General features: G+C 31.3%; 2 protein-coding genes across 2 annotated transcripts; one reads left to right on the top strand and one right to left on the bottom strand.

The window, feature by feature from the left end:
* The first annotated feature begins 209 nt into the window (after window positions 1-209).
* On the top strand, window positions 210-4198 carry LOC137807079 (CBL-interacting serine/threonine-protein kinase 1). The gene is made up of 12 exons (XM_068607527.1): window positions 210-497; window positions 626-688; window positions 2126-2197; window positions 2335-2442; window positions 2536-2616; window positions 2698-2877; window positions 2973-3179; window positions 3255-3356; window positions 3503-3619; window positions 3703-3765; window positions 3846-3920; window positions 3997-4198. Exons 1-12 carry the CDS (start codon window positions 348-350, stop codon window positions 4042-4044), a joined length of 1266 nt encoding a protein of 421 aa, XP_068463628.1. The 5' UTR covers window positions 210-347; the 3' UTR covers window positions 4045-4198.
* A 1735-nt stretch (window positions 4199-5933) lies between these two features.
* On the bottom strand, window positions 5934-8988 carry LOC137807078 (probable GTP diphosphokinase CRSH, chloroplastic). Its single transcript, XM_068607526.1, has 4 exons — window positions 8526-8988; window positions 7051-7983; window positions 6596-6880; window positions 5934-6323 (listed from the first exon to the last, which is right to left on the bottom strand). Exons 1-4 carry the CDS (start codon window positions 8901-8903, stop codon window positions 6189-6191), a joined length of 1731 nt encoding a protein of 576 aa, XP_068463627.1. The 5' UTR covers window positions 8904-8988; the 3' UTR covers window positions 5934-6188.
* Window positions 8989-14063: the final 5075 nt, after the last annotated feature.

Genomic DNA, 14063 nt, shown 5'->3' with positions numbered 1-14063 from the left:
CTAATTCACGCATTTGAAATCTTCTTTTCGGTTTTTGTACTGTTGGGGAAATCTAACGAAATCATCCTTAATTGTGTCGTCCACTTTGTCGTAAGGTAGTTAAGAAAAACTAAAAAGGAGCGACGAAATTGGCACTTGCCTCTCCAGAAAGCAACAAGATTGGTTGTTTCCTTCCTATTTCTTTCTTTTGGATTGTTTTTGTGGTGAAGAAGAGAAGTTAGAGCAATCTTTGCAGAAAAGGATTTTGCAAAAACAAGAAGAAGAAGAAGAAGAAGAAGAAGAAGAAGAAGAAGAAGAAGAAGAAGAAGAAGAAGAAGAAGAAGAAGAAGAAGAAGAAGAAAGAAAGAATGCGACTTGGGAAATACGAGTTGGGTAGGACCCTTGGTGAAGGCAACTTTGGTAAAGTCAAGTTCGCTAAGCATACTGATTCTGGTCAACCTTTTGCTGTTAAGATCATTGAGAAGAACAAGATCATCCATCTCAACATTACCAACCAGGTCTCTCTCTCTCTCTTGCTTTTCTCTTTCTTCATTCAGATTTCTGTCAAAACTCATCTTCACTCATCTTCATTCAAATGCACCATAACATCATAAGATAACTTGAGTCTCTCTGGTGAAAATTGCAGATAAAGAGGGAGATAGCCACCTTAAAGCTCCTCAGACATCCCAACGTTGTCAGATTAAACGAGGTACTTTTTCAATTGAAAAAACAATATCCGAATCCCAGGTTATTGCATTCACTAATCTTATGGAAGCTTATATGCCACTTTTGCAAATTCCAATTCACATCTGAATGCATAAGAAAACTAAATTATTATTTTCCCTGCAAAATTAACTGATTTTTTTTGTGGACGGAATCTTTTTAAGAATAAGTTTGTAGTGTTTTTAAATTAATTAAGGAGAATTAACAAAAGGATAAAAGAAGATGGATATAGAGAGAAAAGTTAAAATGTTAGTGTAGTTAACTTTTTTTGTAGTGAGTAATTACTATTGGGTCTCACATGCAAATCCAATTCCGGATCTGACAGGTAACCTACGTCTGGCATTGGATCTGATATATATTACAACGAAAACTTAACCATATGTGCACTGTGTTTTAGCAGAATGAACAATGAACATTTGAAGTGATGCAGAATTTTGTTCTTTCACGATGACTTTTGAACACCTATAACTGCATAGCAGCGTTATTAGGTCATAATGATGTAAAAAACATAATCCATAAATTCTGACCTGTAAATTAGGTTTATTGATGTCAGTAGGTGACATGTCAGAGTTACTTTTTGTAGGAAAAAACAAAAAACTATTAGTATAGCACATGCTTTTGTTTGGATAAACAAAGGAATTAATTTTAAAAAAATTAAAATCATACATAATTTAAATTTAAAAAACTTAAAAAGTGTAATTAATAAACATATTAGATTAATTTTTTTACAATAACTTTTTACCTCTCTTTACCTCACTCCCATGTCATACTGTGTGTATGTATATATTTAATTTAATGTTAATTGCACTGAACACTCATGGCAACCCTAGGTTATTACATGTGTTTATCTCTCTACCATTTTCCTACTACCTTTTTATTGAATCAATTATTATGCATAGTTGAGTTCATGAATGGGTTTTGTTGATGTTGAACTGAGTGAGTTCCTACCATTCTGATATCACATACATTAATTAAATGGCACGGACGGTGACAAATAGTTTTATTTCATTTTTCTATATTCATTCAGAGTTTGACAGATAAATTATTAGAATATGTATGATAAATAATAATAAAGTATTATTAATTTCTTTAAAACTTATTATTTATCACAATTGTGAAAATGTCCACAATTAAGAAAATATTGCATGAGACGTGATTAAGTACGTCATGAGCACATATTTGATTCAAACCCGATGGTCCCACCATATGCGTATAAATTTTGTTCCCTATTTTATTGCTTCTGTTTCTCTTGATAAAAAGGTTATGGGTTGAACCCTTAACATTAAAGTAAGCTACTGCGTTTTATTTATTTATTTATTTATGTATTTGGTAGAGTAATCTTTACTCTGGAACTTACAATTGTCGCATGCATTTCTATCATTGATGCTTCTAATTATGATAGGCAATTATTATAATCACGCAGGTCTTGGCTAGCAAAACAAGAATTTATATGGTACTTGAGTACGTGAATGGAGGGGAGTTATTTGACATAATTGTAAGACTAAGTTACTTTGTTATTGATTTTGGGATTCAGAGTTAAAAATTTATAGTGGTGTAAAAATGCTTCATGGTAACATGTTTCCTCTTGTGATTTATGACCAATGGCATTTGATGAATTAATTGTATTCATAGGCATCCAAAGCTAAACGTTCGGAAGGTGAAGGTAGAAAGCTGTTCCAACAGTTGATTGATGGGCTGAGCTACTGCCACAGTAAAGGTGTCTTCCACAGGGATCTCAAGGTTCTTTTTCTCCCTTTTCAACTTCAAAAAATTGCATCACATAGTTATCTTTTGTCTTGCATTTTTTACACAAGTGCTGCTATGTCCTTGCAGCTTGAGAATGTACTGGTGGATAACAAAGGAAACTTGAAAATAACTGATTTTGGTCTTAGTGCTTTACCCCAGCATCTTAGGGTAAGATGTTACTATGCTTTCAACCACTTTGGGTAAAGCATATCATTTTTGTTACTTGCTTAACCATGTGAAAATTTTCAGGAAGATGGATTGCTGCATACAACTTGTGGAAGTCCCAATTATGTTGCACCTGAGGTTCTTGCTAATAAGGGCTATGATGGTGCAACATCAGATGCATGGTCATGTGGTGTTTTGTTATATGTAATCCTAACAGGATGCCTTCCTTTTGATGATAGAAATATGGTAGTTCTCTATCAGAAGGTATATTCATATTCTGCTACAATGTTCTTTCACATAGTTAGTATATTCGTTTCATAGATGAATTCACACTTTTTTGTCTGCGAGGGATAATATAGATTTTCAAAGGAGATGTTCAGATACCAAAATGGCTATCACCAGGTGCCCAAAACTTGATAAAGAGGATTCTTGATCCCAACCCTGAAAAACGGATAACAATAGCTGGGATCAAAGAAGATCCGTGGTTTAAGAAGGGCTATGTTCCAGCAAATCCTGAAGATGAGGATGTATATGTTGACAATGAAGCCTTTTACATCCATGAAGAGGTATTATACTTTCACCCTTTCACCCTCTCTTTTTTGTTTTTCTCTTGTAATCTAAAACTATTCCCGTGGTGATAGCCAAATGAAGCAGAAGATTCAGGATCACCGACCCTTCTCAATGCATTTCAGTTGATAGGGATGTCTTCATGCCTAGACCTCTCTGGCTTCTTTGAAAAAGAGGTGAGCATGAATTTCAGGATCACCAACCCTTCTCAATGCATTTCAATTTCTACATTACAAATCTTGTGCACAACTTTCCTGTCTTTAAACAGTCACCATCTACTTAAAAAATTTAAGTTTTATGCACAATGTGGTTTGATTAACAGGATGTCTCTGAGAGAAAGATAAGATTTACATCGAATCTTTCAGTTAAAGATCTGATTGAGAGGATTGAGGACACTGTGACAGAAATGGAATTTATAGTCCAGAGGAAAAATGGCAAAGTATGTTGGTTAAGACTGCTTTTATTTCTGACAATCTTGCAAATGAACTGAAATTAAATAACATTAACAATTTAATATTTCAGTTGAAAGTGAGTTGGGAGAACAAGGTGCAGAAAACTGTCGGATGCCTTTCAGTGACAGTAGAGGTATGCATGTTTAGAATGAGCTAATCTTTACATATAGTTTGTTAATGCTAAGAAAAGTAACCTTATTTCAAATATAACAGGTGTTTGAAATAAGCCTATCATTGTACGTGGTAGAACTAAGGAAGTCTTGTGGAGATGCTTCTGTATATAAACAGGTATTTTGTCTGTACTCTTTTTCTCTATTCATCTGCTGAAATCAGAGACTGATGTTTTCTTCTTCATGTGGTACAGTTATGCAACAAATTATTGAATGATTTGGGTGTTCCCTCAGCCAAGTAGATGGCAGATAATATGTACAGAGGTGGTACAAAAATCAATTGTAAAATGCATTCCTATAGTTACTAAGAGAAAGAAAAATGCACAGATGTTAGATACGGCTGCACTTTTGAGTTGAGCAATTCATCAAACGGATGAAGTGGCAAACATTCATAAACTTGACTCTTCTCCTTTGTTCTTTTGTGATTTATTTAAGTAATTCTTAAAATTTATTATCAACAATGAAAATAAAAATAAGTTCAAAATTAAACACAATAAAACTAAATATATTTAAACTAAAAAATATTTCTGATTTCTATAATTATTTAACAAATTAATTAATTTATTGTCTTTTGGAAAACTATTTTTTAGATAAAAATTTATATTAAAATTTCCTCATTTTATTTTTATCGTGATTAAGGATCTTTTACAAGTCCTTTTTAACTGAGAGGTCTTTCCCATAACATTTTTTAGTATAATGTTGTTTTCACGATTTCATTTAATCACAAAAGTTTCATCTTTAAAATATTTCAATTCAAAACAAATAATTTCATATTAATTTTATTTCACTCTTTTTTTCTCCCATAGTTTCATATATAATAATAATAATATTATTATAAACAATAGAATTTAAATTATATCAAAAGAACAAAATTGAATACAACTAACAACAATAAAATATAAATTAAACAATAAATAAATAAATAAAATAACCAAATTTATTATATATATATATAAATAAATTCTATATATAATAAAAATAAATTTACCATAAAATATTACACCATTTAAAAAAAAATCATACTGATCAAATTTAGATATTAACAACACAGTATTTGTTTTTTTATTAAAAAAACATAACTTGATACCCAAAAATAACTATAATAATGAATATTATTTAACAATATCATTACAAAATTGAGTAATTTGATCACTATCTCGTTAATCCTTTTAAGTAATGCCCAATTAAGAGTTTTTATATTAATTTAAACTATGCTTGATTGATATTAGTATAACAAGACGTCAACTTAATTCCCCCTCCTAAAAATATTAACTTGTTGATTAATTAATTTTACATACACACACATATATATATATATATATATATTTAAAACTTTTAACTCATATCTCACATAAAAAAAAGTGTTGAACAAAAATAAATTTCACTTAACTTATTTTAACATAAAAAAATTATATATAAAGTTTAATTTTCTCCCAAAATTTCATATATAACAATATTATTATTAAACAACATGATTTAAATTATAGCAAAACAACAAATTTAAATATAATTAATAAAAAAAATTAATTTCAGAAAAACAAGAATAAGCATTTATAACATAGTAACAATAATTCAACTTCATTAAAATAATAACAATAATTTTAATCTATAACAAAAAAAAAATAAACTTTTTTTCCTGTCATCAAGCGAGGATAAATTAAATTTTTTGATACAAATTAGTAAATGAATAGTTACATTACAATGTCTATCAAGACAGTTTAATGCGATTGAAAAATGAGTATGGTTGTATTTTGACTATTAAAAACATCCCTACTCCCAAGGGCACACTAAGAGAAAGAGATTATAAAGTAAATGTTTTCTCACTATTATTGTTACAAGAAACATGTGAAGTGAAAAAGAAAAAGATTTTGTTAATTAATCAAGTTTAAAACATATTTTATTCAAATTAATATTAAACATTTTTTTTTTCTTCTCTTCACTCCTTACTTCAGACAAGTCAAATTCTCAAACAGAATTAGGAAGTTAGATGAAATAACTCAGACTAATAGGAAATGGAGCCTTAACTGTAAGGAATGATAACCCTACTACAGATGTTGATGTACTTACCTAGTGAAAAATATCAATAATAACAGTAAACATGTTTAAAACCATTTGAATAGTTACCCAACAATTCATCAATCCTCATTATAGGGCCGTATAGTTGTTATTTATTGATATTAAGTTGGATTCTAGATTCTCCTCTATTCTAATTCGGAAATTTATGATTTTGCCACAATTTCTTAACCACTGGAATTTCACTATGCCATTAATTACAATTAATTTACATGGAAAATAAATCACTTACACGAGGCTGCTTAATGATCATATCACAAGTGGAACAAATTGTGTTTTTGTTGGGTCATTTGTTTCAAAAGATGCAGCAGCACTAGCTCGCAAGCCTGTTGCCAAACTCCTTATTATAAACCTGAATCAAACCACTCTCATCTGGCATACGAAGCTTCTCATCCAATATTTTCTTGTATTGATCATCTCGGGCTTCTAGATTGCGCACCAACTCAACCTACAACATGTAGCGACAGCAATCGAGAATTCAGGCCAAAATAATAGTTAGTTTGGACCAATAATGAAATCTAGAAGACAAGTCAGGCACCAATTGACGGATATCCTATTATTCTGACTTAACCATGAACATGTAGAGAAAGTAAGCTTCGGTAATCTGATGCTTGGTTCATTAAGAGACCAAAATATGAAAAGTGGAATTCTGAAAGGCACGAAGACAAACTTAACAAAGAACAAAACATATTTTATTGTTTATACAGGATATCAAATCACCTGTTCTTGGAACATATGAAATTCGTCAGAGCTAAGGGAGCCATCATTGTTTGAGTCAAGCAGCTGCATCATTTCTCGGGCATCTTCTCCTGGGGCACCAAGCTCTTCCATCACTTCTGTAAGCTCCTCAATGCTAATTTTACCGTCTCCATTCTTGTCAAGAAGGCGAAAAACTCTATCCCTCTGATCAATCTCAATCCCTTTATGACTTGTACCTGGAAAATCTTTAAGGCGCAGAGCAGCCAATTCAGCCGCAGCAAGCATGATGGTCTTCAGACGCTTCGCCTGAGCATCAACAAGTAAAACATAAATGCCGATTCCCTTCATGTAATCTCTCAAGAAGATAAAGAATAAAAAATAAGTTCAATGTCTTCATGTGTCCTTTTTTTAGATATGTATAGAATTCATAGCTTTTGTTTTTAGATATTTTCATTTCTAGGAAAGAAGACACTAACCTCCTCAGGATCAGTAAGGCCAGCCTTATATAACGAATGGGCTGCTGTTCCACCAACTGCTAACCTGTCCATTTCAGTTGTTCTTATCTGTATCTCCATCAACGGTCTGATCTTACCATTTTCACTCACATCTACTGCCATGTGCAAACTTTTATACCCATTTCCTTTTGGCCTGGCAATATAGTCCTTTGTCCGATAAGGAATTTCCTTCCACATAGATTGGATAATCTGATATGACCTATAGCATGCTCTCTTTCCAGCCTCTGATGTATTCTCTCCGGCCCTAGGGGTCAATATCACTCGCATCCCAAGCACATCATTCACCTCTTCTGGCTTCCTACCATCCTTCAACAGCTTCTTCATGGTGCTGTAACGACTCTTATATCGACCTTTGACCGATACATCATCCACAAGTTCTGAGAGCAAGGGATCAGCCTTCAGAGTCTGGAGAAGTTCCTCCTTGTAGATGTCAATAAGAGATACACCCCCAGTCTCATGACTTCGCAACCACGAATCCACGTAAAGATATGAATAAGGAAACAAGTACTGAAACGATAGATCTTCCAATTCCAGTGACAAGTAGGTAGTTCCCACAGCATGAGCAAGAGGGGCATGTATCTTCATAACCTGCAAGGAAAGTATCTGCTGCTGATATCTGGGCAGATAGTCAAGGTGTCTCATCGTGTCAAGCTTCAAAGCCAGGTCCAGGATCAAAGCCCTGATGTCATAGTAAGTGAGGCAGAACTTTCTCAATGCAGCAGCATTGTCATCATCCACAACATCTATTCTGGATGGAATATTGTTCACACGCAAACTCTCGTGAAGCAAATGAGCAGTGGGCAAACCAATCTGATTCCGGATTTCGTGTATACTCAACTGGCCTGCTTCCAACACCTCTCTCAATATCCCGGCAGAGATAACTTCAGCATCCATCTGCATTCACAATTACTATAAAGAAACGATAAACAGTAACGAAAGTAATAATAATAACAATAAATACAAAATAAAAAAGGAAGGACGAAATTATAAGAACAACTCGAACGCAATTGGAGAATACCATTTAAACCAATGAATTCCCATACAAGTTGAATTCTGTAAAAATTAGTGAATATTCCTAAATTTAATATGATAACAAGGGGTATACTGAAAGAGAATTACGAACCCCAGATAAAGTTCTTGATTAAATGCTCTGAATTAGAGAAATACTAATATGATTTAAAAGTTATTAAATTAAAGTAGACCTCCTGGGTTATAAATCAGACTTCAGTAGTCCTAGGTTAAATTTTTTTATCTAAGCTGAATTTCAGCATTCTATTTTAGAAGAAAATATCAACAGTTATATATTAAATATATAACATATTAACAAAATTTACTTATTAAGATCTTAATCATATAAGAATTAAACATGTAGTGTGTAAGCTAGAATAGCATAAAGTGGTGGTAAGTAGAAAGAGTAAGTGGGAGTGTTAACTAACTTGGAGATCGGCGAGGAGCATGGCGACGGACAAGGCCTTGGAGAGAGGGGAGCGGCCATCGGGAGAGAGAGGGGAAGCTTGGAGGATGGGGATGGAGAGTTTGAGGCACTTGAACAGAATACGAGAGGAGCTCGTCGATAACACGTTCATTCTCTCCGTCAACTCGTTGAACGCTCCCACCAGCTCCATCACCATCTTCCCCCCCTCCGATACCTCCACGGCGCAGGCCTTCGGACCCCACCACCGCGTCCCGCCGTCGCTTCCTCTCCGGCGCCGGAACACCACGGCGAGCAAGTGAGCGGGAGGAAGGGAAACGGTGCGTTTGGAAAGGGAGTGACGAATGGGGGAATGGAGAGCCACGAACTGTAATGACTCCATTCAATTCACCTTTCTTTCTCTCTCTGTCTTCTCCACCACGATGACCACGCCAACAACAACAACATTTGTGGTTGGGTCGTTACCCTTCATTCAAATTAATATTTTATTGAAAATAATAATTGAGAAATGTACCTTTTTAAAATAAAATTTTATTAGGTTAAATGGATCATCTTACTTACTAATATTGATATATCTATTATTTTAATAAAAAATTATCTAAATATAAAGAGTAAAACTGTAATAAAATAAATATAAAAATAATTTAATTATTAAAATCATATAATAAAACAATTTTAATATCATTATGAATATTTTCTTGCAAACTATTAAAATTATAAATTTAGTGAAAAAATAAGAATATAAATATAAAAAATGTGTGCATGAAAAACCACTTACTAATTTTTTTTTTATTAATTGCTATCAACTATAAATTGCATATTTTACATTTTATGTTTTGATAAATATATTCTGTTATATTAATTGATACAGTAATTATTTTTCACTGTATCAAATGTTCTAATAATAATCATACAAAATATGGACACATGCAATATTTTTACTAGTACGAGTATGATGCTCATTTGATATAATTCAAATTCATATTTAATAACAATTTTTATAATTCTAATTTAAATAAACTAATATTTTAATGATATAATTTTTTAAAATTATTTTCAAATATTAACTTCAATATAAAGCTAAATATAAGAAAAGATCAATGAAATAGATAAAAGAAAAAAAGATGTATTTCTGCTAAAGAAAACTATTTTTAAAAAGGTGTTCTTATTAAATATCAATTAAAACACTTGATTCAAAACTAAAAGAAAGGAAGTAGTTTATGTTTTTCTATATTTTTTAAAAATAATCAAGGCTAATACAAGTTGAGTAACAAAAAGTGGGTGAGGTGAGTGTGAAGGGTAAAAATATTACCGTGAGTTTGTTTTTTTCTTTATCAATTTGTAATGAAAATAACTCAAACAAACTTTTCCACAATGTTTATCATAAACACAAAGAAAACGGTAACAAGAGTATCACAAAAAAAACACACAAAATAAACATAATTCAATTGAAATGTTAATGAATTTCAACATGTGTTTATGACACAAATCATTCATTATGAAATAGAACTACAACTTGAAGTTACTCTATTGAACTTTTGTCCAACTAACAGTCTTATGTCATAAAGTTAAATACAAATTCCTATTTATATAAAATAATTGTCATTTCATATCTAGACGATCATTAACTGTTAAACGATCATCAATATTTTTAATTTATAAAAAAACATTAATATAAATAAGTTTGATATTAATTACAAACTAATATATTATGTTATGAGTATATTGAATGTTTTTTCTGTCACTAATTATTACAAACTTACCACCAACACCAAGAACATGAAAGTAATTTATCAATGATATTCTAAAAGCTAAATATGATCAATGTATAATTATTGTACTCTTAAATCCACATAATTTATAAGAACACTGTGATTATATTCGATAACTTGACAATTTGTCATTGCATCATAACTTGGTTGGACCTATTAATATTAACTTCAACTTAAAAAGACATATCAAAGATCAAAATATTATTTATAAGTTGATTTCTAATAAAGTTTATGACATAACAATGAATTTTTGGAATTGTCTATCAAATATAATTATATATACTAGACATTTTTCTATGATATGGTGAAAATATCATGTTATTTGATCATTTTCAAACCCACCAAAGAATTTCCAAGAAGTGAGATTGGTTTTTATTAATAAAATGTTAATTAACAAGAGTGTTTATCAATATTTACAAAAAAAAAACTCATATTAAAAATTTTATACGAACCCACAATTCTTCCAAGTGCATTATGTTTAAACGTAAAAAATAGCTTCAAATAAAAAAAAAGTCTCATACATAAAAGGTGAGGTATAAGATGTCAAAAACATCTGTTGTCATAAATGGATAACACTAAGTGAAAAATATGTCACACGTAATATTAAATTTTGTTCCTAGACCTTAAGTTTTTTTCATACCTTTTCTTTTTTATATCTTTTCCAAAATAAAGTTTAAAAGCGTGTTTGGTAATTTATTTATAAGTTACGTGATAATTATTTTTCTTCCAAATCACAATATCATCCCTAAAAATATTTCAAAGGGATGCAAGTGTTATCAGTATTAAAGATATGTATTAACAAGTCCATAAAGTTTCTAACTATTTAATCTATAATATACATATTTGATTTCTCATACTATAATTCATTTTTACCGAACTAATTTATACACAAATGGGCACTATCACTTAAATCCATGACTTTTTGGTAGATTAAAATGTTTTTTTTTTAAAAAATGGTGCAGTTTTTTTTAGATTTACCTAGCAAAAGCAGAAAAAATTACAAGAATGAACAATTCTTTGTCAAAGTTGTTAATGGTGTAGTCAATATCAATTAAATTCATTAATCCACCTACTTTTCTTCTTTTAATTAGAGTTTTCAATCAGATTGACAACTTCATGACAACTTAGGTATATTTTATCTCAATTAAAGTTTCCAATTCTGTTGGTAAGTTTAGTTGATTTTTTTAAATAATTAATATTTTTTAAAATTAAAATATGTATATAATAATTATTTAAAATGACATGAAGTGAATAAGAATAAGAATATTGAGAAAATTTGTATTTTTATAGATAATTAATATTAAAAAACTAAACTAAATTTTGTTTTCACAAAAAATAAAGTTACCTAAAATTAAGTTGGATTTAAAATAGGTTGTGTAATAAATGTAAAATATTTATTACTTTTTAAATATTATTAAAATTAAAAATATTTTTGTTGTTTTTAAAAAAATGAAATTATGTTCGTGAAGTAACGTTTATAGAAATTTAGGAAAAGTTGTCATATATGAGAAGTTGTGCCACATGGTGGTCTTCTTCGTTGTCTTCGTGGTCGTCTTTGTGGTTGTTGTTCGGATGGAAGAGTAGGAAAGGACGGAGGTGGAATGTCATCGTCAGTGCCTTCAATTTCATTGTCATCACTCGGATTTGCGATCACTTATGAAGGCATTGTTGGTCGATAATACTGCATAGATGACATTGGATTGTAGGCAGATGGGGGGTCATGCATGGTAGAGGTTGCAAAGGGATTTGACGGGCAACAAAAAATTGTTGTTGAGATGGAAATGTGGAGTAGTTGAAAGGTGGTTGATGGAATGATGATTGGAATGACATGTGACATTGATCCCTATATCCGAACAACTGGGTCGGTTGAACACCTGGTGGACGAAAAGATTGTTATTCAAATTATTGAACTTGAGAATAAGACCTGATATGATGTTGATAGTGAGGTTGTGTAGTCTCTTGTGGCATATCATACTGTTTTGAAAATATGTGTTAATTTTGGATGAGTGAATGAAGAAAAATAAATAATTTAGTAATTGAACTTACATCATCACCGGACGATGACTGTAAAGGCGTGATGTAGCAGATAGTATGGTTGATGTACCATTGCATGTATGTTGAGTTGTCATGCAAATGGCCATTTCCGTTAAACTGATTTTCGTGAATTAGATGATTATGACGGTCATTCCATATAGCTATCCATGCGACATGATATTGTGGCCAGTATCGATCAGTTCATCCTCTCATATTCTCTTTGTGAAGTTGATCAAGGTTGAATGAGTCACTTGGAATACTCTGTCGAAATCCAAATTGACGCATAACCCTATCAACCTGATGAAATTCAACAGTTGCAAAACATATGAGAGGAACTACAGCCCGTACAGTTGGGGAAACCTCAATAGTGATTAAGCGCCTAACATAATCCACTCGATATGGAGTCCAAAGAAACTGTAAATAAATGTTTGAAACATCAGTAATATGAAATATTCAGTTAAAATGATATGTTAGTTTATATATTAGTCACAACCTCTTTAGCTTTAATGCCATCAAACATTGCTCGTATTTGTGGAACAGTGGTTCCTCCTATGTGCGTCCTATGCATCCTCCGAGTCCACCTAACGTAAGCAAAAGAATATTAAGAACTTTGTTTTCTTATCTCGAAAATTAATACAAAAATAACATACCTTTTCCCGAGTGGGAAACCAACTCCTTGTTGAACTTCTTCATCGATCAATGGTTGAAGTTGCGGAGAAATGCATGTTAGGCGTTCTCATGCCCAACACTGTAAAAAGTAGCGTGCAACCTCCAATAATATCTTGATTAAAGTCTATTCCGTGATCGAGCGCACGATACAGAGAAGTCAATACAACTGACCTTCAACTATAATACCTGACGTTGTTCAAGTCAGCCAACAATAGTAGATACATTAAATGTACCTTACTACCTGAAGAATCAGGCATCAATAGACTCCCTATAAGTGTTAATATGTGGGGCTCGAGCATGTTGAACAATAACATCATCGGTTGTGCAAGTTCCTAAAAAGTGTTGTTGAGGGTGCTATAAATTCGAGCAACTGCTCACAAAAGATACTAAATCACCACTAGTAATCCCGATGACAGCCTGTCCATCACTAGGTAAACCCAATATTAATTCCACATTTTCCAAAGTAACAGTTGTTTCACTGAGAGGAGAGTGAAAGGTACGAGTCTCCGTTCTCCATCTTTCCACTAATGCTGTAATTAGTACGTGGTTGAAGTCAATGTGCTTAAATTTTAACAAATGTCCAAAACCAGAATGATCAATTAAATGTTTGACTTGTTGGTCAAGTATATTCTCATGCTTTAGTACCCAACTTGCATGTCTTCTGGGTCTCAATAGTCTTTCATTACCTTCCCATACGTATATTAGTAACATTTTTTTTTTGGAATCGCAATACAAACATATTCGCGGGAAGACGATGAGATGCCATAAAATTTTAATAAAATAATTCTTGAAAATATAACCAATTTTTAGAGTACCTTTATAGATAATTCTTATTAAAAATGATATTATCAATAAACATTATTTTTCTTAAATTAAAGATAAGAAAAAGATATTTACATATACTAATTAAAGAGTACTGAATATAACATATTAAAGAGTACTTAATATAACATATTATAAAAAAAATTATTGAAAGTAATAAATTATGTACGAACAATAAAAATATAAGAAAAATAAAATAAAAATATGTTTTTAAGCAATTGTTTGTCAATGTTTGAATTGTTAGA

The sequence above is a fragment of the Phaseolus vulgaris genome, chromosome 3 (assembly GCF_000499845.2).
Source record: "Phaseolus vulgaris cultivar G19833 chromosome 3, P. vulgaris v2.0, whole genome shotgun sequence".
In the NCBI taxonomy this organism is placed as follows: Eukaryota; Viridiplantae; Streptophyta; class Magnoliopsida; order Fabales; family Fabaceae; genus Phaseolus; species Phaseolus vulgaris.
This window is presented reverse-complemented; position numbering and strand designations above follow the sequence as displayed.

Bases quoted from the DNA above. Each gene is read 5' to 3' on its own strand.
- LOC137807079 (XM_068607527.1), top strand. From the start codon at position 348: ATGCGACTTGGGAAATACGAGTTGGGTAGGACCCTTGGTGAAGGCAAC. The intron at 2,443-2,535 runs GTTCTTTTTCTC...ATGTCCTTGCAG, and splicing joins TCTTCCACAGGGATCTCAAG to CTTGAGAATGTACTGGTGGA. The intron at 3,921-3,996 runs GTATTTTGTCTG...CATGTGGTACAG, and splicing joins ATGCTTCTGTATATAAACAG to TTATGCAACAAATTATTGAA.
- LOC137807078 (XM_068607526.1), bottom strand. From the start codon at position 8,903: ATGGAGTCATTACAGTTCGTGGCTCTCCATTCCCCCATTCGTCACTCC. The intron at 6,881-7,050 runs GTTAGTGTCTTC...GTTGATGCTCAG, and splicing joins GCCTTACTGATCCTGAGGAG to GCGAAGCGTCTGAAGACCAT. The intron at 6,324-6,595 runs GTGATTTGATAT...TACATGTTGTAG, and splicing joins TTCATATGTTCCAAGAACAG to GTTGAGTTGGTGCGCAATCT.